Raw genomic sequence first — 27,393 nt, forward strand, 5'->3', positions numbered from 1 at the left:
TCTATTCTATATATATATATATATATATATATATATATATATATATATATATATATATAGTGACTGCATTCAAAGCATATTAACAAACGAGTCCAGTGTCTGTCTTTAGGAAGGTTGTTAGAACATTCATGAAATTCTTGGGATCAGATAACTTTCCAGTAGCACCTGGCAAAAGTTCCCTTGAGACATGATATCGAGAGACTGTCCTAAGTAGCCATCCCTCTAAGTTCTCTATGTTCTCTGTTGTTAGATCAGCAGCGAGTTCCATGCCTCCATGAAATTGTGAAATTGATTATGTGAAATTGATTCCTGATTCCCGATTAAGTGACTTAATAGTTCAGAGTTTTATACATCATAGCATTATCCATTGTAACCAAGCTTTACAGCTTAGATTCAGAGCATCCCAAAGAGTAAGGCGAGCAGGGTGCTTATGGGAGATAAGAAAGATGAAGGATGATTCACTGGATGCTTTCCTAGCATTGAGTTCTGCTGGTACAGGGAACAGTAAATGAGGGACTTTCAGTAGAATGTTATGGGGAGATGATGACTAGAACTGCATGTCCCTCCTTTTACCATGGACTCTGGAAGAGTCTTCCTAGCAGGTTAATGAAGGGTTATCGGTCACAAGCTTTCTGGAGAATGTTTGCTGACTTTTTTTTCCTATTGTTATGATCATTGACGACCCTTTTTGCCAGAGAGCATAATTAAGAATCAATCACAATCTTAGTTAAGTCTGCATCAAAATGTATTAAAAAGCTGCTCTGATTATATGAGAGGTTCTTTGGTTACTGAGGAACAGTTTATTTCTATTTATTGGTTAACTGCCAGTCTTGCCAATAAATAGATTGAGTTCAGACCTTTTGTGCCTCAGTTTCTCATTATCACATTTATCTAGATAGTGGGTGAGTCAAACAGGAGTTGGGAGTTTTGGACCTGAACCAAGGACCACTCTTATCAATGAACTCTCAAAGGTGGGGTTCAGGTAATTTTTTTTACCATACACTTCCCTGAGAAGAATTGCTCTGGGGATTGGATTTCACCTCTTAGCTTTGAATTAGACTATCTCCAAGCCAAAGTATGCTTCTAACTGACCAGGAACTTTAAAAAAAGAAAAGTAGGAACCTAGACAGAAATCTCAGGCAATCTTAACCATTATCCCTTTTGGGGGCTCTAGTTCCTTCTCTACATAGAAGCTTAGGGAATGGGTATACCTTTATTCCACACCCTCATATACTGTAAAAAGCACTTATCAGATTTTGGCAAAATTTTGTCCTTATTACTATGTAAACAGGGTACATGCTGGACGCACAAGTATAAATGTAAAAAAGGGTCAGAAAGTGGCCATGATGAACATGAGGGGCTTTAAGGCAGTCACGGGGTGGTGAGATTTAGAAGTGGAAGACCTTAATTGGAATTCCCAGTCTGGGACTTACTAGCTATTTGATTTTGGACAAATCATTTGCCTTTCCTAAATCACAGCTTAGTCATTTATAAAGTAGGAATAGTATTACACAGCGTACCTACTTCACAGAGTAAGTTGTTGTAAACATCAAAGCAGATTAAATTTCATAAACTGTAAAGAACTGTGTTAGCTAGTCAGCTAGTGTAACAACATGTTCCTCAGTGGAAAATCCAGCTCTCTTTTTTTTAAAACAATTGGAATCAATGAGATATTGGTTACTACCAACAAAACTATGGAGGACTCCCCGCAAACCCCTTATCTGTTAGGGCGGATTCTCTACTGTTTAATTTCTAGCTTTTATTGTTCCTTTTTTCAAGACTGTTCTGTATACTGCAAACAGCAAACACTGTAGGTTTCTGTTGTATTAACAATACAAGATACGGCATGTACCAACTTGTCCTTTTCAGAGAAGGGCAGAACCAGGGATAAAAGCACAAAAGACCAGACCAGAAAGCCAAAGTAAACCATATCTTTTCCAATGAGGTTTTGCCAAGTTTTTTCTTCTTTTTTTTTTTAACCTAATATGAAGATGAATGGAAGTGTTCCAGGTCAAAGTTTATAAATCTCTGAATCTCAGGCTCTATCTCTTTTCTTTTTGTTTCTTTTCTCTCTTCCATTTCTGTCCTATAGAGAAATCAATAGTCAGAGACTACCTCCCACAGAAAGGGCAAAGTAAAAGAATATCCTCCTATTGTTATCACAGAATTTTAGAGAATATGTAATCAAATATAATCCTTGTACAGAGGAGGATCAGCAGCTTCTGCATGTCAAAGGTCAGAGACACCAAGTAGAGAAGTTGGAATTCAGTTTTGGGGTCTTTTATGTCTCCTTCAAATTAGATTTTCTCCCCTGCAGCTTCTCTTAGAGGAAACTGTCTATTCAAGTCAGCAGAACAATTTTTTTTCTTATTGAAGAGACCCTTTTTTTTCTTAAACCCTTACCTTACATCTTGGAGTCAATACTGTGTATTGGCTCCAAGGCAGAAGAGTGGTAAGGGTAGGCAATGGGGGTCAAGTGACTTGCCCAGGGTCACACAGCTGGGAAGTGTCTGAGGTCAGATTTGAACCTAGGACCTCCTGTTTCCAGGCCTGTCCCTTTTCTTTTTTTTAAAGTGAAAATGTATTTTATTTTTCCAATTACATGTAAAAACAAAAGAGGCATTTTTCTTTTCTTTTTTTTTTTAAAGAGGTCTTTTTCAATGTTTCTACCTAGAATAAAATACCAAACAAAAAGTTTTTGGAAGAAGGTAACAGATTCACTCTTACTTCCTGAATCACTCCTGTTAAAGAAAGGCATCACTTTCTCTGCATATAGAATTCTATTTAAAAAATATTACCAGTAGAGAACAGTTAAGTAGCTCAGTGGATTGAAAGCTAGGTCTAAAGATTGGAGGTCCTGGGTTCAAATCTGACCTCAGACACTTCCCAGCTAGCTGTATGATCCTGGACAAGTCACTTAACTCCCATTGCCTAAGTCTTAACCGCTTTTCTGCCTTGGAACCAATACACAGTATTGCTTAAAGGACAGAAGGTAAGGATTTTTTTTAAAATGCTACTTGTAGTGGCAACAAATTGGAAACTAAGGGATTGTCCATTATTTGGGGATTAGATAAACAAGTTGTGGTATATGTTGTAATGGAATACTATTGTGTATAAGGAATGATGATCAGAACCGATATTTGGTATTGATTCCAAGACAGAAAGTAAAGATTAAAAAAAAGAGTAAATAAAGAATTTCCTTAGTGCTTACCACGTGAAAATCACTGTGCTTTGCCAGAAGTCCACAGTGTGAAGGAGCTCACCACCTCCTCGGAGGCATCTCACTCCACTTTCAGATAATTCTAATTATTAAGAAATTTTTCCTTACCTAAAGCCTAAATTTGTCTCATTTAGCTTCTACCCAATGAACCTAATTCTCTCCCCTGGGTCCAAGTAGGAAAAAAGGGCTAAATCTGTTTTTCATTTCTAGTCCTGAATGCAGAGCCTAAAATTAGATGTTTGAAAAGTAAAGAAAAAAATTGTTTCTATGTTTTAAAAAATCCCACCACCTCAAAAAACTGGAAAATGAGGGCATGCCCTTCAATTGGGAAATGGCTGAACAAATTGTGGTATATGCTGGTGATGAAATACTATTGTGCTAAAAGGAATAATAAACTGGAGGAATTCCATGTGAATTGGAAAGACCTCCAGGAATTGATGCAGAGTGAAAGGAAAACACTACACAGAGACTGATATACTGTGGTAAAATCCAATGTAATGGACTTCTGTACTAGCAGCAATGCAATGACCCAGGACAATTCTGAGGGATTTATAGAAAAGAATGCTACCCACATTCAGAGGAAGAACTGCAGGAGAGGAAACACAGAAGAAAATCAACTGCTTGAATACATGGATTGATGAGGACATGATTGGGAATCGAAACTACCACACCAATACAACTATCAACAATTTGGAAATAGGTCTTGATTAGTGACACATGTTAAAACCAGTGGAAATGCATATCAGCCAGGGGAGGGGGGGAGAGTGGGGGGTGAAGGGGAAAGTAAGAGCATAATCATGTAACCATGTTAACTTTTCTAAAATATAAATATTAATAAATGTTTAAAAAAATCAAAAAAAACTGGAAAGCAAAAAAAAAAAAATCCCACCCACCACCTACTGGGTGGTGTACATGCAGGGTTTTACCTGTTTATTTGCAAAAACAACTAGAGGAAGGGCTGGATCTTTCTGGATCAATTGATGAAGATGCTGCTTGGCATCAGGTAATCTTCTGTGATCTGCTGAATCCACCACAAAGATTAACACCAGCACCTTGGAGAGATACATCTTCCAATAAGAACGGAAAGGCTCACTGCCACCAACTGCAGGGAACAGTGGAAGGAAGTCATATCAATAAACCTTAAATACATGATCCCAGAAGGCTTTTTTTTCCTAGATGAGACACAAGATTTTTTATTTAAATATTTTAAAGTAATGTTTCCAAAATTTATCAATTCAAGAAGCAATGATTACTAATTCCTATGTGCCGAGCATTATGCCTGGCACCAGGCTATAAAACTAAAAATGAAACATCCTCTGCCTTCAAGGAGCTCATATTCTTCTGATCCTTTTCCCTGAATGCTTCCCCAATGGGTCTTTCCCCATGTCTCTTTAATTCCCCTCCTCTCCCCCGAAAGAATTCACAGTGAAATCAAAAGTAGAAACTGGATTAGAGGAAGAAAAGGAAAAAAAGTTTTTGGTTTTGTATGCATGTGACACATAGGCAGAGATACTTGGATTGTGGTAGAAATACATACACACTGTGAAGCTCAGAGGAGTAATTGGGTAGAAAACCCAGCTTTGGGGTCATCCTTGTGCTGTCTACCAGCAGGAGCTGCTGTGACTGATCACACGAGATCATGTGGGAAGAAAGAGCTTCATAAGCCATAAAGTGTCACATGCGCAGGAGTCGTGTTATCGTCATTGTCTCCCAGGCTGTGTTTGGCTCTAAGGAGATCCAGAGAGTGGTCTCGCCTCAAAGGACAGAAAGGATCATCTCCTGGAACATAGTTCATTTGTCCTGACCCATTGAAGGATCAGCTATTCTTATGTAAAACATTTCGTTTGCTAACTTTTATTCCATTTTTGTTGTTTTTCCTTTTGAAAAAATCATGACCCATTTTTGCCTTCTTTCTTTGCTGAATTGAGAATTTCTGGTTCTAAATGCTTAAAAAGGCAGGTAGGTAGGTGGCACAGTGTACCTAGCACCAGGCCTGAAATCAGGAAGACTCGTCTTCCTGAGTTCAAGTCCGGCTTTCAACACTTACTAGCTAGGTGACCCTGAGCAATTCACTTTTTCCTGTTTGCCTCAGTTTCCTCATCTATAAAATGACCTGGAGAAGAAAATGGCAAACCATTCTGTTATCTCTATTGAGAAAGCCCCAAATGGGCTCACAAAGAGTTGGGCATGACTAAAAATGACTGAACAAAGGTTTAAAAACAATTTAGGCCAATAGTTAGTAAAATAGAAGTTGGAGAGGCAGCATAGCATCTAATGGATAGATTGCTGAACCTTAGAGGCAGAATACTCTGGGTTCAAATTCTTCCTCAGATAGTTGTTTGAGCTTGGACAAGGCATGGTCAAACCATGGGCAACTTTTAGAGCCTAAGTTTCACACATGTAAAAAGAGAAAACTAATGCCTGCAATATCTCACAAGGTTTTTGTGTGATTTAACTGAGATAATATAAAAACCACTTTAAAAACTTTTGTTACTATTATTCAGTCATTTCAATTGTGACTCCTTTTGGGGTTTTCTTGGCACAGATACTAGAATGGTTTGCAGTTTCCTTCTCCAACTCATTTTATAGATGAGGAAACTGAGGCAAATAGGGTTGAGTGACTTGCCCAGGGACGCACAGCTAAAAAGGGCAGAGGTCAGATTTGAACTCGGGAAAAGGAGTCTTCCTGACTCCAGAATCAGCATTCTATCTAATACACCATCTAGCTGTTCTTTACAAACTTTATGATGCTATAGAAATGTCAGGTCTTATGGTTGTTAAGTCAAGTGGCTCAGTGGATAGAGGGCTGGGCCTGGAATCAAGAAGACCTGAGATCAAACCCAGGCTCAGCCACTCACCAGCTGTATGACCCTCATAGGTCAATTAACCTCAACCCAGTGGAATTGCTTATTGGCTCTGGGAGAGGGGAGGGAAAGAAAATAAACCATGTAAGCATGGAACAATGTTTAAAAATTATAATTTTTAAAAGTCAATTAACCTTAGGTATCAAGTGATGACACTTGTACAACCCAGGGGAATTGTTTGTTGGCTCTGGGAGGGGGAACAGAAGAGGGGAGGAAAAGAAAATGAATCATGTAAACATGAAAAAAAAATTTAAATTAATTAATTAATTGATTAAGTCACTTAACCTATGTCAGTCTTGTTTTTTTCTATCTATAAAATGGGGATCCTAATTTCATACAGGATTATTGTAAGGATTAAATGAGATGCTATTTATAAATCACTTCGTATAACTCCCAGCACATAGTGGGTGCTAAATCAATACTTATTCTGTTTCTCAATCATCTGAAAGTATAAACCTAACCCTTTAGGTTTACAAAACAGTTGATATGCATCATTTCATTTGATCCTAACAATCCCACAAGAGGTGTCCTTTAGGTGTTACTGTCTTTTACAAATGAAGATCCCTGAGGGTAGCCTATCCCCAAAACTCTGTCCTGAGCCCTCTTCTATCTTCCCATGAGGCCAGTGGTCACATCCCTGCAGATAACTCCTGGGTCTCTACAGCTATCCACCCCCCTCCCCCTCTGATGCTGTAGCTCCAGACCTGGCAGAGTAAAGTGCTTTGATGAGTAGGGGTCCTTCTGATCACCAGCTTTCTGCTAGATGTGTTCACTTGGCTTCCTCATTAGCATCTCAAACCCAATATCTGTAAAACTAATCATCTTCCCCCCTAAACTGGCTCTTTAATAATGAAAAATGTTTGTACAAAAATATTTATAGCTGTACTTTTTGTGGTAGCAAAAAAAAATGGAAAACAAAGGGGTGTCCATCGATTGGGGAATGGCTAAACAAATTGAAGTATCTGATGGGATGGAATATTATTGTGCTGAAAGGAATAATGAACTGGAGGAATTCCATGTGAACTGGAATGACCTCCAGGAATTGATGCAGAGTGAAAGGAGCAGAACCAGAAGAACATTGTACACAGAGACTGATATACTGTGGCACAATCAATTGTAATGGACTTCTCTACTAGCAGCAATGCAATGACCCAGGACAATTCTGAGGGACTTCTGAGAAAGAACGATACCCACATCCAGAGAAAGAACTGTGGGAGTAGAAATACAGAAGAAAAACATATGATTTATCACTTTTTATATGGGTATAGGATGTGGAGTTTTGGTTTTAAAAGATTGCTCTATTACAAAAACGAATAATATGGAAATAGGTTTTGAGTGATAATACATGTGTAATCCAGTGGAATTATCAGCTCTGTGAAGTGGGGTGGGAGAGAACATGAATCATGTAACCATGAAAAAAATATTCTAAAAAAATAATAAAGTTGGAAAAACAAAACACCCATTTCTTCTGCTTCTTCTGAACTTCCCATCTTTCCTTTTCAAACCAATGTCTGAAATCTGAGAATCCTCCTCAACTCTTCTTCTTCCATTCCCCATGAACAACTCTGTTGCCAGGGGCTCTCTCTGAAATCTCCCTCCAAAAAACTCCTCTTTTGAATTCCTCCCCGTCCCTCTGTTCCCACAGCGCCCCCCACAGCTCAGAATCTCCCATCTGCGATTGCCAAAGTTGCCTCTATGGATCTCTTGCCATATCTCAGCACAAAATCCCCAATGACTGTATTGATGGGGTGGAAACTGGGGTTTCAGTGTTGTAGGGATAGGTGTGGGTGGGGCTTATCGATGACTTACTCTCCAGGAACTCCACCTGCACGTCGCCATTGTGGATGCACACGGCATTGAAGCCCTGCGTGGGAGCGATGCTATGCTGGACTTTATTGGTGGTGAGGGTATGAAGGACGCTGGTCTTTCCTGCTCCATCCAAGCCCAGCACGAGGACTTGCTTATTTGGGGCTTTGTCCTGTGAAACAGAAAACGAATCTTAGACGACGTCTGTGCTCCCTAGGAAGCAAAGGACCATCGGTTTAGTTGATGAGACCGAAGCGACCATCGACAGTCCCTGCCTTCCAGCCGCTTACGTCGGATTTGGGAGAAGATCATGGATATGTACAAATAAAGGCAAAACGTGGTCGTATGGGTGAGAAGGTAATTTCTGGGAGGCCCTGGAGCAGGATGGAGCCAAGCTTGGGAGGAAGCGAGGGATTCCAAGGTGGAGGTGAAGAGGGAGGGCTTCCAGGCAGGAGGGCAAGCCAGGGCAAAAGGATGGAGACGAGTAATGGAACTGTGCCGATGGGGAACAGCGAGCAGGCTGATTTGTGTGGAGTGTAGCGTTTGAGAGGGGGAGCAGTTTCTAAAAGGTGGGGAGTCATCCCTATACCTGGCTCTCAATCAACGGATCCTAGCTGCCCCTGAATACTACATTTTAAAGTCCATTCCTATACTGGAAGCATGCGAGTGGGTTGCCAGAACTGTAGAGAGTGCATTGAATTTTCCTCTCCGGGTGGAAGTCTTCTGTTTGCTATTATTTTTCTCCACCAACCCCTGGCTCATTTTATTTGTTTGAATAATAAATACCAAACAAAATGATCATTTTTATATACATTGTATTATAAAAGAAATGGTTGGTTCCTGCTAACTAGGAATCTCTGTTACAAGAAGCTTGCTTTAAAAACCAAAAGTACACAATAAATGTGACATGAATGTAGCTTTAAATAAATAAATGAATGAATGAATGAATGAATGAGCAAATAAACAAATAAATAAATAAGTTAGTTAGTTAGTTGATTAATTAATTAATTAATGAAAGGTGGAAAGAGGTAGGCTGGAGCCAGACTGGGAAGGGCTTTAAAGGCTAGAAGTAATAAGGAGGCACTGAAGCTTTCAAATGTTTAGTTTGGCCTTATCTAATTATAAAGGGGAGCTGGGTGTCTAGAGCTCAGGGTCCAGAGTCAGAAAGACTCAAGTTCAAATCCAGCCTCCCCAGACTTAGCTGCTGTGAACCAGAGAAAGTCATTTAACCTTATTTGCCTCAATTTCCTTATCTATAAAATGGGTCAGAAAAAGAAATGGCAAACCACTGCAGAATCTTTGCCAAGAAAATTCCAGTTAGGATCACAGAAAGTCCAACATGACTGAAAAACCACAATTATAAAGGAGCTGATACATTTGGAGATATGTTTCTATCTGGGGATAAAATGAAGTACTAGACATCTCTGTTCCTCACAACCTCTCAGACCTCTCTAAAACAGAAATTGCAAGCCAAAGAGAAAGCAACTTCCACTATCTCCATGGCCTAGGACACTCAGAATCCAAAAAAAGGTTTAAAAAACCCCCACAATTTAACACCTACCCCAGAGTTCACTCAGGGGTAGGAGACAGGTAGATCCTGTCTCCCATCTTCCACACTACTGGCAATGTATGGCTGTACCAGGGAACCCAAAGACCCAAGCTCACCCTCACTCCTTTTTTTTTTTAAACCCTTACCTTCTGTCTTGGAATCAATACTGTGTATTGGCTCCAAAGCAGAAGAGTGGTAAGAGTAGGCAATGGGAAGTAAGTGACTTGCCCAGGGTCACACAGCCGGGAAGTGTCTGAGGTCATATTTAAACCCAGGACCTCCTGTCTCTAGGCCTGGCTCTCAATCCACTGAGCCACCCAGCTGCCCCCTCCACTCCTCTTTTACAGAAAGCTGTGGAAACATGTGCTCTGAGCCAGGGAAGTTTGCCGGGGCAAAGACTGGGTTCTGGTACTCTAGGGGCAGAACCAGACAGCCAGAGGGGAAGGATTAAGATGGTATCTGGGCGCAAGTAGAGCCTAACATCAAACATTCCTCAGTCTGGACCACTGGTGGTGAGACATAGAACTGAGGGACAGAGAAAGGGGGACAGGACACTGACAGAACATCATGAATGGGGCTGGGTGCCAGTCTGCCAACCCTGAGGGAGGGCTTAGCATCCAGCCAGGGGCAGTTCTGTCCACCCAAAAATCAGCTGGGGCACATAGATGAGTGGGTGAGCCAAGGACTACCAAGCATTTGAGATACAGCCTCCAAGAAAACCATCATTAAAAGGGAGAGTCAGAAAGTGAAAAGACAAAAGGAATGCAGGAAGTGGGAATACAGGAGCCAAGAACATGAGAGCAACAGAGTGAGTTCAGAGACTAGTAATTCTTTTTAAATGTAAACAAGGAGAGTGCAGGCTCAATAGATGGAGAGCTGAGCCTATTGGGTTCAAATCTGGCCTCAGACACTTCCTTGTTGTGTTACCCTGGGCAAGTCACTTACCCTCATTTGCCTACCTCTTGCCCTTCTGTCCTTCTGTCTTAAGTGTTTTTACTGGAGACAGAAAATTTTTAATGTGCACAATGAGATGGGATGAGGGCCTAAGTCTGGCGGAGATAAACAGTGACAAGATGGGCCAAGGGTATTATGGGCAGAACCTGGAGACACTGTCTACAGGTGAGTCTATGTTTTTTGTGGGACTAATGGGCAGGTACATGAAAGGGTAGGAGGAGAAAAGAGGAAGCAAAGGAAATGAGTGGGGTACCTGGGTCAAATTGAGTAACAAGGGGAAGATGATGCTCTGTGGTCCCAGGAAGAGAAAAGCCTATGGGAGGATGAGTGAAGAGAAAGCAAATAGGATTAAAAAGTGGAAAGAGGAAAGGAAGGAAGCCTTGTTTTGGAAGGGGATTCAATTGATGAATGCTTCTATATAGGTACATTAAAGAGATATGTTTTATGAAGGGAGATGAAGATTTTGAGCAGGATGTGGTCAGAGGATTTCATGATTGAAAAGATCACTTGTCCTACCTTGGGGCCAGAGGAGTTGGAACTCCTAGGAGTGACTGGCTCCCAAGAGAGTAGGAGAGCAGTGTTCCAGGGAGGAGACCTTGAGGCAAATGGGGAAAAAAAGATAACCAAAGGAGGGGAGAGATCAGTAGTGGGCTACATAATCAGGGCATGGGGGGAGGGACTTATCATGAAGCAATGTTCTCTCTGAGACCTGCAAGAATGAGCATTATTAGCCTTGCTCTTTGTGGTGGCAAAAAAATTGGAAAATGAGGGGATACCTTTCAATTGGGGAATGGCCAACAAACTGTGGTATCTGTTGGTGATGGAATATTATTATGCTGAAAGGAATAATGAACTGGAAGAATTCCATGTGAAATGGAACGACCTCCAGGAATTGATGCAGAGTGAAAGGAGCAGAACCAGGAGAACATTATACACAGAGATTGATACACTGTGGTACAATCAAACATAATGGACTTCTCTACTAACAGTAATGCAATGCTCCAGGACAATTCTAAGGGACTTATTAGAAAGAACACTATCCACATCCAGAGAAAGAACTGTGGGAGCAGAAACAGAGAAGAAAACAACTGCTTGATCACATGAGTTGATGGGGATATGATTGGGGATGTAGACTCTAAATGTTCACCCTATTGCAGTAATGGGCAACATTTTGAGCTTGGTGTGTCAAAATTCACCAAAAAACTGAGCATAACTTGGGTAGTGTGTCACTTCAAGGAAAAAAAACCCATAATTTTGCAAAATTTATAGTTTAAGTAACAAAAATGTATAATTGTAATATATAACAGTATTTAATAAACCAAAACAGGTAAATTAATATAGGTAGAATTATCATTTATAGTGCACAGAGTGTCTACACTACACTACAGCAAATGTTTCATCTTGGCGTGCAGCCCCATATTTCTCTGTATGTGGCTGTGTGTCATCGAAAATGGCTATGCATGTCAGTGCTGACATGTGTGTCATAGGTTTGCCATCACTGTCCTAATGCAAATATTAATAATATGGAAATGGGTCTTGATCAATAGCATATATAAAACCCAGTGGAATTGCACACTGGCTACAGGAGGGGGTGGGAGGAGGAGAGAGAAAGAACATGAATCATGTAACCATGGAAAAATATTCTAAATTAATTTAAATAAATTTTTAAAAAAAGAATTGACATTGTTCTGGGAATGAGGCACAACAGAAAAGGGGACTTACCAGGCAAGTTTTTTAATGCAGTGTGGCAGAAATTGCCAAGAGGGAAGAGCCCAGAAAATACACCTTGAAGTTTTTATTATATGAGGAATAAAGAGAAAGAGACCGGATAATTATAGGGATCATGAATCAGAGAATGAGGGTCTAGAATTAGAAAGAAAGTATAGATAATGAACAAAGTGAGAGAAACCCTCTCTGGAAATAGGTATAAAAATGTTATTTTAAAAAATAATGAGGGGGCAGCTGGGTAGCTCAGTGAATTGAGAGCCAGGCCTAGAGATGGGACGTCCTAGGTTCAAATCTGGCCTCAGACACTTCCCAGCTGTGTGACCCTGGGCAAGTCACTTGACCCCCATTGCCTAGCCCTTATCACTCTTCTGTCTTGGAACCAATACACAGTATTGTATCATAAATAATAAGTTCCAAGACAGAAGGCAAGGGTTTTTAAACAAAAAAATAAATAAATAAATGATGAACAGGGCCAAAAGGGAGTCTTTTCCCCTCCCTGTGGGAAGAAGAGGAAGGGGGAACCTACTTGACTAAGAGGTAAAAAAAGAGGATAAGAAGTATCTAATCAGATGCAGGACAGAAAACAGATCTAATAAGCAAAACACCAAAGGAAAATAATAAAAAAAAATGAGTGAGAACAGGGATGAGAGAGTATTTAAATATTTAAAAACTCAAATATTTAAAAGGGATAAACAAGGAAACTACATTATGCAGAAAGAAACCATAGGCAATAAACCAATATCACTAATAAATTTATTCACTCAAAATACCTTGGTATGAAATAAAGTAAACATCTGAGCTACAAGAACACATAGACAATAGTTTCAGTAAAGTTCAACTTCCCTCTCAGTTCTGACTAAGACTAACAAAAATACAAACAAAGGATAAATATGGAACTGAACAATTTGCTAGAAAATGTAGTTAAAAGACTTATGTATGGTATTTTCTAAAGAAGCCTACCAAAAATATGCACATTTATCATTACCTCACAAAACTATTACAAAAATTGATATGTACAAGGAAGCAGAGATGTTGCAAACAAAGGCAACAAGGAAAAAATAGTTAATACATCCTTTATAGACCATAGAGCAATAAAAGTAATTATTGGTTCAGGGAACCCAACGAATGATATAGACCCAAATGAGATTTAATAATGTAATTTAAAATAATGAATAGGTCAAAGAACAAATCACAAAAAAATTAATAATTATATAAAAGAAAATGATAATGATGAAACAACATAGCAAAATTTCTGAGATGCCACTAAAGCAGTCCTCAGGGGGGAAATCATATTATTAACAATAGAAAAAAAAAGGTCAATGAGTTGAATCTGCACTTAAAAATTAGAAAGCCAAGAAATAAACCTAAAATAAGCATAAATGAAGAGATATTAGCAATTAGAGGTGAAAGGAAAATTGGAAACAAAAAATACTCATTGAAATAATAAATAAAATGAACAGGTGGTTCTTTGAAAAAAACTAATAAAAATTGAAAAACTTTTGAATAATCTGATTAAGAGATCAGAAAACAAAATAGCTAATTAGCAAGGTAAATTCACTACAAAACTAGAAGAAATAAGAATTATAATCTGAATATATTATGCAGTTATAAGCTAACAAAACTGAAAACACAAAAGAAATAAAGGAATATCTTCTAAAAATATAAAATATTCAGAATCTCAGTAGAACAGATGAGATCTTAAATTACCCAATCTTAGAAAAGGGAATAGGTATAATAATATAATAGATATAACAAAAAGGAACTACCAAAGGAAAAAATTCCTGGTCCTGAGAGATTCATAGAAGAATTCTATCAAACTTTTAAAAAAGAGTTAATATCTATGCTTCACAAATTATTCTCAAAATTTAAAAAGAAAGCACCATATAAGAATTCTTTTATGAGACAAATATAATCCCAATACTTAAACCAAGGAAAAATAAAACACATTAGGAAAACTATAGACCAATGTAATTAATAAATATTGATCCAAATTAATAAATGCACATCAAAACAACCCTGAGGTTTTACCTCATTGCAAATTGACGAAAATGACCAAAAATGCAATAGTTAATATTGGAGGGATTGTGGAAAGGAAAGCACAATAATATATTGTTAGTAGAGCTGTGGAATGGTGCAGCATTTTGGAAATAAATCTGAAATTATGCAAATGAAGTGATGAAAATGTCTATATACTTTGAACCAGAGACTCCAATTCTGGGTTTATGCCACAAGGAAGCCATCGATAAGAAGACAGTCTAATAGACAGTAAAATATGTATAATGTGCTTTTTTGATGATAGTGAATAATTAGAAACAAAGTAGATGCCCTAATATTGGAGAATAGCTAAAAAAATTTTGGTATGTGAGATTTGAGTGTGATGAATACAGAGAAACTTGGAAAGATTGACATGAACTAATGGAGAATGAAGTAAGCAGAGCCAAGAAGCAATATGCATAGTAACTACAATCATCTAAGTGCCAAAAAATACATATAACAAAATTATAAAGATCAAGCAGAATTAGAATAAAGAGATAGCTGAGGATAATCCCACACTATCTCTTTGTGAATGTGGGAGGCTCAGAAGTGTTATCAATTATATGTTTTCAGATTTTTTTCTATCAGTTGTGCTGATATTTTTTCCTCTTTAAAATAAAAAGAAGATATCAGATGAGGGAGGGATACTTGGAAAAATGATGACGACATAAGAAATAAAATGTCAATAAAGACATTATATTGAGGCTCAGAATTAATAAAGCCTATTATTTTTTATTCTCAAGCTAATCCTGAATTTCTTGCTTTCCATTTACTTCAATTAAGGATATTCCCCAAACTTTCTCTAGTTCACTATGCTCCATTCTGCGCTTTCTCCTTTCAAAGCAGGTTCTCAACCTTTTTTTTTTTTTTTTTTAATGTCATGGCCCCCTTTGCTACTCTGGTGAAGTCTATGAACCCTTTCTCAGATGTTTTAAAATGGAAACAAAACAAAACATAAGAGAATATGTAGGATTACTAAGGAAACCACTTCTATTACAATGTAATTAAGATTTTTTTTTTTTAGTTTGCAGATCCTAAGTTTAAAATCCTTTTTTTAGAGAGACTTTAATTACTTGCTAGATCTCCTTCCAATTATCTGGCAAAGTGGAGTGTAGGAAGAGGGAATGAGGAAGCAGCCAAAAGGCATCTTGTTCATCTGCTTCAAGTTTGCCTTCTCTCTCCTCTACCAATAAAAAGTCTGAAGCCTTTTGTGGGGCCAAGAAACCTTGTCAAGTTGTATTTTTAAAATACTCAGTGGATGACACAACACAATGCAGCCTTATTCACCTTAGAGGGTTCATACCTATTAATTGAATAGCATTGGTATCTCATTTCTCCCCCTCCTGTGTCTCCAATTTATTCTCTTTTTCTTTCCCTTTCATTTTTTTTATTTTTTGCTAATTACATGTAATAAATTTCCACATAAGTTTTCCGAAGTTCTATGATCCAAATTGGCTCTCTTCCTCCTTCCCTCCCCACTCCTGGATCTGGCAAGCAATTCAATCTTCTCCAACTTATTCTGCCCAATAAACAGGTAACCTCTGGAATAAGGGGGTTTACAGATGCTGATAAAAGTCAAATTGCATTTCTGATTTCATTCAACTAATCCTCATTTAAGTCCTCGACCTCCTAGTGACACACATTTAAGACACAAACTGTGATTTTGTTTTCCTGCCTACTTGTACCCAGATAATACAGGGCTTTGGTGCTTTTACTTTAAACTCTAAACTTAAAACTGCACTAAGATCTTTGGGTTGCCCTGCATATTCAGAGGAAATGCAAAAGTATATACATGAGAGGCAGCTGGGTAGCTCAGTGGATTGAGAGCCAGGCCTAGAGACAGGAGGTCCTAGGTTCAAATCCGGCCTCAGTCATTTCCCAGCTGTGTGACCCTGGGCAAGTCACTTGACCCCCATTGCCTACCCTTACCAATCTTCCACCTATGAGACAATACACCGAAGTACAAGGGTTTTAAAAAAAAAAAAGTATATATATGCTGGCATTTCTGAGAATACTGAAATACTTTCTCTTCTTGATAATTATCTACTAAATAAAAATGGTGGTAATTTACTTCCCCATGTAAATTTCCCATGTTCTTTCCCAGGACTCACAAACGTGTAATGCACATTGTCGTCCAATCGTTTCAATGAGTCAAAACCCTTCCTGACCTCACCTGAGGTTTTCTTGGCAAAGAGACAAAAAAAAGTGGTTTGCCATTTCCTTCTCCGCTCATTTTACAGATGAGAAAACCAAGGCAAACAGGGCTAAGTGGCTCGTCCAGAGTCCCACAGCTAAGTGACCGAGGTCGAACTTGAACTCAAGGCCCTGTGTCTACCTGACTCCAGGCCCGACGCTCTATTCACTGCGTCCCCCAGCGGCCTGTTGTGCGCATGACAATGCTAGAAAAATCTAATCCCCAGATTGAGAGCCACGGATCAGAGCTGAAACTGTTCCTGGCTTCCGAACAGCGAACCCCTCCCGGGGGCCACGCTCCCAACCACTTCAGAGATCCGGAGACCAAAGCAATTCTGCCTCAAGCAACGCCGACTCTCTGAGATCCCTCCATTCAGCGGAAAGTTGCCTTTTGGACAGCCACTTGTAATCGGTAAACAGCAGCTGCGGCGACCCCAAGAGTCAGAATGCACCATAACAGACACCGTCGCCCAGCAGGTCCGACCGTGGAGAACGCTAGAGGTCGGGGCCGGCAGGGCCCAGTGAGACCCAGAGCATCCCTCGCCACCTCTCAGGCTTCCTTTGGTTAGCCCTGGTCCTCCCGCCCGCAAAGGAGGAGTCCGCCTCCCGCCTCCACCGGGCAGAGCCCGGCTCGGCCCACCTGGCCCCTTACCTGTGACTGCTTCTGGGATGGAACAACCGAGGTGCTGCCCTCGGCCTTCTTTCCCCCCATTACAAGCACTTCTTTCTTCTCCTTCCTCCCCATTTGCGGAGAAGCAGCAGTCCGAGGCTCTCCCTGGTGTGGTCGGGGCAACTCTGACTCGGCGGCGGTGCGCGGGCAGGACACGTAGCTCCACACGGCATAGAGCACCCCTGCTGTCATCGCGGCTGCCGCGGCCGCCAGCCCCACCATCCTCACGCCACGGCCGGCCATAGGCCCTGGCCACTGGGGCTGTTCACGTCGCAACCGTGCAGAGGAGTACGGGCTGGGCTGGGTGACAGAGCGCCTGGGACTGAGAGCAGAGCCCAAGGGCGAGCAGAGCTAAGCGAGCCTCCAGCCTTAGGAGGGGGGTGGCGGCTCCGAGCTCCCGCAGTCCCGCCCTCAGTCCTCCCCGGGGGCTCACGCACAGCTAGCGGGGCAGGGACTGTCCCTAGGGCCCACCCTCCTGCATCCCGAGCTGTCAGCTGAGCCCGCCCGCCCCGAGGGGTCTAAAGTGGCTGACCTCTTCTAAACCCAATCTTTGAGCTTGCCCGGGATTAAAAATCCAGAACCTAATAAATACCAGCCAAGAGGCTTCAGCCCAACGCGCCGGCTCCTCAATTTGCCAGTTTGAAAGGAAAATGGGATTTATTTAGCTTCCTTTTCTTAAGCAACGTAAGCGGAGCCACTTCTACTTAGCAAGGCAAGAAGCTTGCTAACTTTAGTCACCCACTATTTTACGAGTAGCCAGGATGACTTACAGAAATGGGAGAAACCAACGCAGGGTCATCAAATCCGATCCCTCCCTCCCTTTTTGCCTTGGATTCCCCAGCTTTTTCTCCCCCACCTCCCTGGCCCTATAAATCAAGCGCCCAAGTTTGGGAGCCCGTATCTGGACAAATCGTGTTCTTAAGAATCCTTATTGTACATTGCCAAACTAGATCAGCAAAACCAAGCAATGCTTATTTTAAAACTGCTTCCACTGAAGGGGGGCAAACCCATCTCTACTCCTGCCGAATGGCTTACATATAAAGCTGCACCACCCTTGCCTCCATCAGACGGGTGCTTTATCCTTTTGCTACCCAGAATCCTCATCCATTATTGACAAATAAATCCCGGTAGGATTTTGAGGCAGTCATGGAACAGCAATGGTGCGAGAAAGATTAAAGAGTAAGTGGAGAAAACTGCAGGTTAATATAACAAAGTCTTCCAAATAGGCTGTATGCCAGCTTCTAAAAATCACTACTAAGGCTTGCTGAAAAATCCACCTCTCCTTTGCAAATGTTTATTAATCACCACTTGGTCAATAATAATAACCAGCATTTTATATATAGCCTTTTACAGTTTACAAAGTACTTTACATTCGTTATCTCATTTGATCCTCACAACAACCCTGTGAGGTAGGAAGTGCAAGCATTTTCATCCCCATTTTACCAATGAGGAAGGAAAACAGGCTCTGAGGTCACACGGTTAAGTAATCCAGGAACTCAAATCAGAACTCAGGCCTCCACTCCAATTCTAGCTGCTCTTTTAATCATGCCACAGGTCTTCCCCCAAACTCTCTTTGTTAGAAGGGATTACAGGCCCACATGCATATTTCTAAAGGCTAGAGTAGATTAAAAAATCATGGTGAGGTTCCAAAAGTTTAAACTGTGTGGCCTCTCAGGATACCAGCCTGTACTTAGATTTTGGTGAGAGCAAGGAGATGACATTTCTTTAAAAATTCATCCTGAAATGGAATGAAATAAAAGGAACCCAACTTTCAGTGTTCTTTAAGTCCCCCACAAAAATCCTGACCCTGGGGACATTCTCATCCATTCACTGCTCGAATGTTTTATTTTAAAATGTCACAGTGAATTGAAATATCCACATTCATTTTATATATGTATGTATACAGACATACATACATAGTTACAATTTTATACAAAATGTCACTGGCAAAAGCCCTGTTCACATGGGGAACAATTATTAGCAAAATTAGAGCCCTATTTACACTTCTGTTAATTATAATCATTTGTTTAAACTGTGGTCAGCTTATGACAGGCATTAGTATGCCCAGCAATAATGACAACTACGAGATTTGTCTGAACTTCACGAATATGTGTAGGATATACCTTGGTCAAAATTTTCACAGAAAGAGTTCTTACCAAGATTTTATGGCTTACTTAAGCTAACAAATGATTAGCCTTTACCAGAGAACTACAAATAGGCCTAGTAAGTACATTTGCTAATAATCATTTCTGTAACATATGACGTACTCAGAAGAAATAAACGTTTGTTACTCATAACAAAAATAACACCGTTCCGGCCGAGTTCAAAATGTCTCAAGTGTACAAAGCCATTACTAATTCCTCTTTTAAAATCCCAAAAGGAAATGGCAAGAAGTTTCCCCTATGGTTCTCTGACTCCACAACAAGCGAAGTCCTGAAAACTCTGGTGAAGAAGTTTGGGTAGCAAAGTTGGGGCTTCAGGGTAGCCTTACTTTATTAACAAGGATGAAGTAATCACAAGGGAATGTTCCAGGACATCAAGAAGCAACAGCATCCCTACACACCCCCGCTAAACAACCAAACAAGAGAGAGCTTTTTTGTTTAGCCGCAGTGGCTTGGGAGCTGGCAAAGGCATAGGCCACACTTTCAAACAGCAAGCTCAGGAGAAGAGAATACTTCGTGAGTCTCGGGATGCGAGGATTGGAAACCCACAACTAGAAAGTTGTAGCTGCTTACTTGAAGGATAGCACCTATCACCGGTACACAATTCCTACCTAGATAGGTCTCAACACTGCCCCTGCTAATGCTGAACTGCTCTGTGAATTACTTCTCACCAACTTTTAGGATATTAAAAAAGGGTCCATGTAGTACCTGGTTGGTTACCTCTTTCTGTATGAAACAGGGTGAAACCAATTTTCGCCAGAGTGCTCAACAGGAGTAAACCTCTCACCCTACTGATATGGCCATTTCTTTCATGAGCTGAGTACGCTAGGTCACTACAGTATGTTGCTATATCTGAGACACAGAAAGGCTGCATATTTCTAAAAATAATAATGTAGTGTGAACCACCAGGTCCCCCTAACACTATGTAGCAAAGGAAAGTGACTATAATTGCAGAAAAAAATGTCCTGCAGCCCCTTAGCTGTGAAGAAACCAGGAATGGTCCATATCTCCTTTTCATGGAGTAGCACTTCCAAGCACGTAGCTAGGGTGCTTGGAAAACCCCATTTTCAGCCTCTTATGCTAGTAAATCATGCTTTATTAAGTGGAAAGCAAATGCAACAAGCGGGTCTTCAGAATCAGTTGGAACTAGTGTTAAGAATTTCCAGTTTGAACCCAAGCCAGACAGAACTTGGAGAAGACGCCTTATTTGTGAAGATGGGAAGGGCAGGGGACAGCAGCCAGTTAGAGCAGCAAATGCTCAATGGCTCTGCGTTCTCTGGTTCTGCACAAAGGTACAGGGCATGAGGAGGAGACAGAAGGTAGGCCAGCACGGAGCTGAAGGGCATGACGCCTGTGCCTTCTGGACGCGGGGAGCACAGAAAACTCGAGAGAACATCAAGTCACTTTCAGAGGGGAATAAAAAAGCCCTGTGCTTGTTGCTGTTCGACCTTTATTATGTTCCTGGTGCCTTACAGTGGAGAGAGTTTTAAAAAATCGACTGTGACATGATTGTCCAAATCACCAGCCTCCTTTTCCCCCTTTCTTCTTTTTCTGTTGCTGCTTCTTCTTTGTGGCAGGAGCCCCTGCAGGCTTCTGATGTCGTGGCGGTATTATGTTACTTGTAGAGGCAGATACTGCTGAAGCACTCCCAGGCCGGGGGGAAGTAGGTGGACTAGACACAGTTTTACTAGCATCCCTGAAATAGACCAGAGATAAGGCTTTTTAATTTATTTGATAAAGGAAAAGCAAATTAAAAAGTTAATTCCAAGACCCTTATGACTTTCCTGAAATAATGTGTGCTTCTTATAAGACATCATTAAGCAATAAACTGCTACCTTTAAACATAGTCATTCTTTACATTTAACAACTTGTTATGTAAAGAGGAAGTGAGGTCTCTAACCTCTTGTGATAAACTTACAGAAAGAAATAATCAAGAGTCTCAAAGAAAGGGCAGGTATGCATTGTGTAGGACTGCAATATGTATTTTTGGAGGAAATGTCTATGTAGATAGAACCATAGATTTTTAAGCATGAATAGCATCCAAAAAAGAACCATGTTTTGCATCCCTTCAAGTAAACAGAAGGGTCCTTCCTCAATAACTTAATTAAAATAGGGGATTTGAGAGGCAGCTAGGAAACTCATGGATAGACCACCACCAAACCTGGAGATGGGAGGACCCAGTTTAAATCTGACCTCATACATTCCTTAGTTGTGTGACCCTGGGCAAATCACATAACCCCAGTTGCCTAGTTCTTACTCTTGTTCTGCCTTGGAACTGATAGTTGTATCAATTCTAAGATAGAAAGATTAAAAAAAAAAAAAAGTTAAATAGCAGATTCTCATTTCTTTGGGAAAAAAAACTGGTTTTCCTTCAAGACAGGATTATCTTAATTTGAAGAACACTATAAACAAAAAATTAAGTATTCACTATACAGTAATTAGATTGATTAAGAGGTTATGATAGTCTAGAACAAAACTATGCAATAAAATTGAAATTTTATAAAACTGTAAGTTACATAATTCCTAAAAGCACAGAGCTCAACTCTCTGAAGTTTTTATCAGCCATCTCAGTGATGAGAAAAAGTCAAACTGAAGATCAGGCATCGTATAGAACCAGGCTTCCTAAATCCATGAGGTCAGTACTTGTGGTCCAGCTGAGACAACGGGAGTAAAGCTCTGTCTGGGAACACTCCTTTCTCTGTCACTTACTAGGAATGTGACCCTGGGTAAGCCACAAGCTGTTTGAGATTTATTTTCCTTGTGAATCATTATTAATAACATATTAATAATGTAATGTATTAACATTAGAGTTATTGTCTGTGATAATGTACACGAAATACCTGTTAAGTGGTAAAAAGCATTATATAAGACAATGTTCTCCAAAATGGGGGCTGCAGCCAAACTCCACAGGGCTTGACTAGTTGAAGAGGGGGGCAAATGGACTGCACCTATTTCTGCAGCCTGCAGTCATAAGACTTGTCTCCAACTTTCCCCTCTCCACCACCTACTCAGCTGTGTAATGTGCCAAATTACCCACTTCAGAGCTTGTTTGAACCATACAGAGCAGTTATAATCTAATTGCTTCCCTAGGGACACTGATGTAAAAGAATCACTGGGAAAGTCCTCTCCAGGGAAATCTCTCCTTACCCTAAGCACAACCACCTTCTGCATCTCAGATCACCTATGGCTCAGATCACAAGAGCTTCTACAAGGGCAAGCTGTCCACTCTGCCGTAGTGACTTGTGGGAGTCTCATTTCCCCCCTTCTCATTTTGGAGCAGTCAGTCAGGCACACAGGAGGCAGAGATAGATGATGTGCTCTTCACCACAGGTCCCATTACAGAATCTTTTGTCATTCTTCTTCTGAACTTTCCTATTAGTGCCCAAAGCACTAGCCTCCTTACACTCACCCAGCTTCTCTAATTGAGTTACCTGTGATTCCTTGTTCTCTGTACCTCTGTATGTAATCAATTGCCATGTCATCAAAGTTTACCTCCAGTACATCTTGGGTCTCCCTCTCCTTTTCTGTATGTGTGCAAGCAACACGTAGGGGTATGTTTTTATCACCTCTTGACTGAACTACTGCAATAGGCTCTTTCCTGGCTTCCCTGCCCAAGTCTCTCCTATCTCTAAGTCACAGCACACAGCAGCCAAATCTTCCTAAACAAGAATCTGACAGTAAAACCCTGCTCAATAAATTCCAGTGGCTCCCCTATTAACTCAAAGATTAAATATTTTTCACCTATATCTTATCCTTTTATAATTTATATTTTTGTATAAGTTTATACATGTGGTTAGTACAGTAAGTCATTTTGATAACTTATAAATAAGTAAATATGTACATATTGGGTGGAGTGTGCTCAATTTTTTTTTTAATCAACCGGGGTTCATGATAAAAATGTTTGAGGGCTACTGATATAAGGCATTAAATACCCTTCAAGCAGTAAATTGATAAGTCCTTTGAGATTGATAGCACTGGGAAAATAGTCATCACTTACAATTCAGATGATGCTGATGAAGCTGTTCCTTGTGTCCCTTTCCCTATCAAATCCTTCTTTTTACCCTTCTTTCTTCCCCTGTAGTAGGAACGTTCTCGCATTGGAAGCCATCGCTCTGGATCTGGGGTAACTTTAGGATCATAATTCTTGGGGAGTTTCCCTGTTTAAGAACAATTAATAATGAAAGAATCTATATACATTATGATTTTAAATACATTCAATAAAATTATGATGTTCATGGACACACAAGTTCTGAAATAAAGCCAAAACTTGAAGGGAGAGAATCAAACTATCAGCAATTATATAAGTAAAAGCTGGGAAATGATATAGAAGTCCAAATATCTGGATTACTAGTACCTACTACTTCCATCAGACTGCACCATATGTGATTGTTTAATATTGTCTCTAAAGATAAAATAGAAACTCATCAAGTTGGTATTTAAAAGTCAGTCTGGCTCCAGCTTACCTTTCCAAACAAATTCCCAGAATTCTCCACATATTCCAACATATTTCAGTCAAACTAGTCTATTGGCTATTTCTCAAACTCAGCATTCCATCTCCCGCCTTGATCTCTGTGAACAAGTCAGTGGTGTGCACTTTCTATTTAACTTCAACTAGTAAAAGTCCTTGTGTCTTCTAGAGGAAGTCTTTCCCGATCTCAAGAATTAATACTCTCTCTCCTCTCACATTACCATACACTTATTTATCTATGAAAATATTCCCAGCAAAACAAGTCCCAGCATCTTGGAGAAAGCTCCATGAAGATAGTAACAGGTTTTCATTTTATCTAGCTATCTCCACAGTGCAGGTGACTTAATAAATGCTTAGTGAATAAACTCAATTAAATCAAACATTTATTACCCTCATACATGTAATAAAGTTTGGCATTAATTAATTTTTTCCATCTTTTCTTGAATAGAGATGATTAGCAAACCAGTTTAGAATTACTTAGAAGCTGAACATCTCCTTATTTCTGATATTAACTTAATAAACCAATGATCCACATCTTTTAAGTTTTCATGGGTTACTATGGCCAAATAATACCACCCTCAGCTGGCTAATCTAATGGAAACATAACTAGACTTGATCCTCAGCTGGTCCATTTGAAGTGAATATAATCAAAGTCTTTCCAACATGGCAGAAATTATCACTAGCAGAGCATTTATGAAATGCATGAATTCTATACAAATTAAGATATCAGAAAAGAGTGTCAATGGAGATTATACCTGACGATGGCCATTCAGAAAAACAGTTTTGGGGGGGTCTGTTTATTTTTTTAAATCAAGTTTACTATCTGACAGTTAACAGTGTAGCTAAAGATGCAGGAAGGAGAGAATGCTAGGCAGATATAGAGTACATATCACAAAGAATGGTTAGCATGTTCTTGCTGAATGTTTTACAAATATATATAAAGAATTCAGGAGAGAGACAACTGCCTATTTAGAACTACCAAGCAGTTAATATAGAAAATAGCTATAATGAGAATAACAGCTGTGAAATCTACAATGTCACAAGGAAAAAATCCAGGAAGGGAACATAGTAAAAAGCTAAGGCTGAAAATGTCACTACACAAATGCATCAAAATTTAGGCAACAAGCCAAGAGAACTACAGGTCCTAACACAAGGAAGAAGAAAAGTTGTTGGGAGCAGCTGGACGGCTCAGTGGATTGAGAGCCAGGCCCAGAGACAGGAGGTTCTGGGTTCAAATCTGGCCTCAGAAACTTCCTAGCTCTGTGACCCAGGGCAAGTCACTTGACCCCTGTTGCCTAGCCCTTACCACTACACAGCACTGATTCTAAAACAGAAGGTAAGAGTTTAAAAAAAACAAACAAAAAAACGAGGAAGAAGAAATTTGACATTATTGGTATCTCTCAAATTCCATTCCTGGAATATGGCACTAGAATGGATATTGTATTCTTAATACAAAAGAAACAGAAAAAGTAAAGGGGAGAATTGAAAAGGGGTTTGGGGATAAAGATATGATCATATATTAACAAAGTACATGCATGTACTTTAAAGGGTAGGTCACTGCGGAAAATGGACATTTGAGTGAAGGTCAATAGAGGGAGAAATGGAAGCAATTATGATATAATATGCTGAACACAGCAGGGAAATTTTGTGAAAGAAAATATGGGCTCAGCACAGACTCATGACAGAATAGAAATGGGTAGGGGAGAGGATTTTGATTTTCTGACACCTGCTAGAGCACTCTCTCTCTGGCAAAAACAGTAATATAACTAGTAACTTCTTGACTTGCCTTAATGATAATTTCATCCTTCAAAACCAATAAAGGGAAATTCCATTATGTTTGTGATTCTAATGAATACTGAAAAATTGGTTGCTAGGGTAGAAATGATGAGAAGCTTAGAGGCAATCAACCACTCCCTCCTAGAATTCATGACAGAGAAGGCCAAGCAAAGTATGTGACAAGCACACTGAGGAGAATAGATCTCAACGGATTCAAAACAAAAGAGAAATCAGCTCAAGAGGAATGGAATGACAACACAATTTTGAAGACACAAACAATTCTATAAGGGGGGAAAACAAGAGACCAGTATGGATGTTCAGAGAAATCATCAACCCATTTAGATCTTCAACAAATGTGAACAAGATGATAGAAGCAAGAACAGATAACAGGAGGAACAAAAACAAGACATAGTCATGTAAAAATTGTTAGGAGTGTTAAAGCTCAGAGTAGGCAGAGGCTGGATAGGGAAACTACAAACAACAAAAAGGAGATTTTTGTTAATTGTTTTTTTGCTAGTTAGGAGAAAGCAAAAGATCAACAAATGGACAGAACTTTAACTTGGAGTAGATGGGCAACAACAACTGATAAGGGAAAGAATCCAGAGCTATTAGATTCTTATTCTTCTTTTTAAACATTTTTAAAAGGAAGTTGGTACTCAAAATAATTAAGAAGATACTAAGAGTGCACCTAAGTGTCCTTGATGAATTCAAGTCATTTGACCCAGATAAACTAGGTACTAGAAAAGCTGTTCAGATGTGACAGCTCAAAGATTATGAAAAAACAGGAAAAATTTTGCCAGCCTGGATGAGGGTATACACTCTGATTTTCAGAAGGAGCAAAAAGAGGAAAAGTATGCAAACTGTAAGCCAGTGAGCTTCACTTCAATTCTTGGGAAAATTCTAGAACAAATCAAGAAAGAGACAGTGAGTAAACAGTGGATAGAGAGCATCTAGAGCAGAGATTCTTAACTTTTTTTGTGTCATGGACCCTTTAATCATTTTAAAATACAAGTTTATAAAGAAAACCAATCCTACTGGAAAAGTTATCAAAATATTTTTAAAAACAAATTCACAGGGGTAGATAAGTGGCTCAATAGACAGGAAGCCAGGTCTGGAAACAGAAGGTCCTGGATTTAAATCTGGCTTCAGACATTTCATAGCTGTGGATCCTAAATCCAATTGTCTAACCCTTATTGTTCTTCTGCCTTGGAACCAATACTTAGTATTAATTCTATGACAGAAGGTAAGGATTTAAAACAAACAAAAAAAAGTTCATGAACTACAGGTGAAAAACCCTTATCTTGAAGTAATCACAAAGAACCAGAAAAAAGGTCAAGCCAGACTAAGCTTGTTTCCTTTTCTGGCTGGACTATTCAGCTGGTAATAAGTATAATGATATAGGCATCAAAATTTTAGCAAAGCATCTATTTCTCAGTCTATCTTTATAGAAAAGATGGGAAAATGTAGATATAATTAAGTAGGTCCATCCAAAACTAGGTAAATAGCCAGACCTAAAGAGTAGGCATTAATAATTAGATGTCAGTATGTCCCATGGAAAAAACACTACTGCAGTACCCAAGGCTTGCATCTCAGTTCTGCCACCTACAACCAATGTAGCCAACTACCTCTGAATTGCAGTTACCTCACTTATGAAGGGGGTTTAATAACCTAAATGATCTGAATTTCCTTCCAAATCTAATTTGTGATGCTCTGAGGTCTGCAGTGAAGTATTCAAAAGTATCTATGTAGTTCTGCTGTTTATAAAGACAGACATAGTAAGATTTACTTAATGTGCAAAGGACAGAGAGGGAGACATAACATGTTATATGACAGTCATGATCCAAATGGACCTTAGCACTAAGAGATGGTTGACATTTATTAGAATGCATCTAATAAGATGAAATTCTATAGGGATAACAAAAAAAAATTCTTTTTACAAGTACACGTTAGAAAAGCATAGTTAATAACT

At 39.6% G+C, this 27,393-nt stretch overlaps 2 protein-coding genes across 3 annotated transcripts in view; both read right to left on the reverse strand.

Annotated features, from left to right (window-relative positions):
- Positions 1 to 17,261, reverse strand: part of ARL9 (ADP ribosylation factor like GTPase 9) — an 18,241-nt gene extending 980 nt beyond the window's left edge. The window contains exons 1-3 of the mRNA XM_044681328.1: positions 17,001 to 17,261; positions 7,894 to 8,062; positions 4,147 to 4,322 (exon numbers count right to left, since the gene is read on the reverse strand). Coding sequence (XP_044537263.1) covers positions 4,147 to 4,322; positions 7,894 to 8,062; positions 17,001 to 17,261 — 606 coding nt within the window. The remainder of the gene's footprint in view (positions 1 to 4,146; positions 4,323 to 7,893; positions 8,063 to 17,000) is intronic.
- A 3,327-nt stretch (positions 17,262 to 20,588) lies between these two features.
- Positions 20,589 to 27,393, reverse strand: part of SRP72 (signal recognition particle 72) — a 38,663-nt gene continuing 31,858 nt past the window's right edge. For both annotated transcript variants that reach the window (XM_044680426.1, XM_044680425.1), the window contains 2 exons: positions 23,178 to 23,337; positions 20,589 to 20,876 (listed from right to left, as the gene is read on the reverse strand). In XM_044680426.1, the coding sequence (XP_044536361.1) occupies positions 20,699 to 20,876; positions 23,178 to 23,337 (338 nt within the window). In that variant the 3' untranslated portion in view covers positions 20,589 to 20,698. The remainder of the gene's footprint in view (positions 20,877 to 23,177; positions 23,338 to 27,393) is intronic.

Source organism: Gracilinanus agilis, chromosome 6 (genome assembly GCF_016433145.1).
Source record: "Gracilinanus agilis isolate LMUSP501 chromosome 6, AgileGrace, whole genome shotgun sequence".
Classification (NCBI taxonomy): Eukaryota; Metazoa; Chordata; class Mammalia; order Didelphimorphia; family Didelphidae; genus Gracilinanus; species Gracilinanus agilis.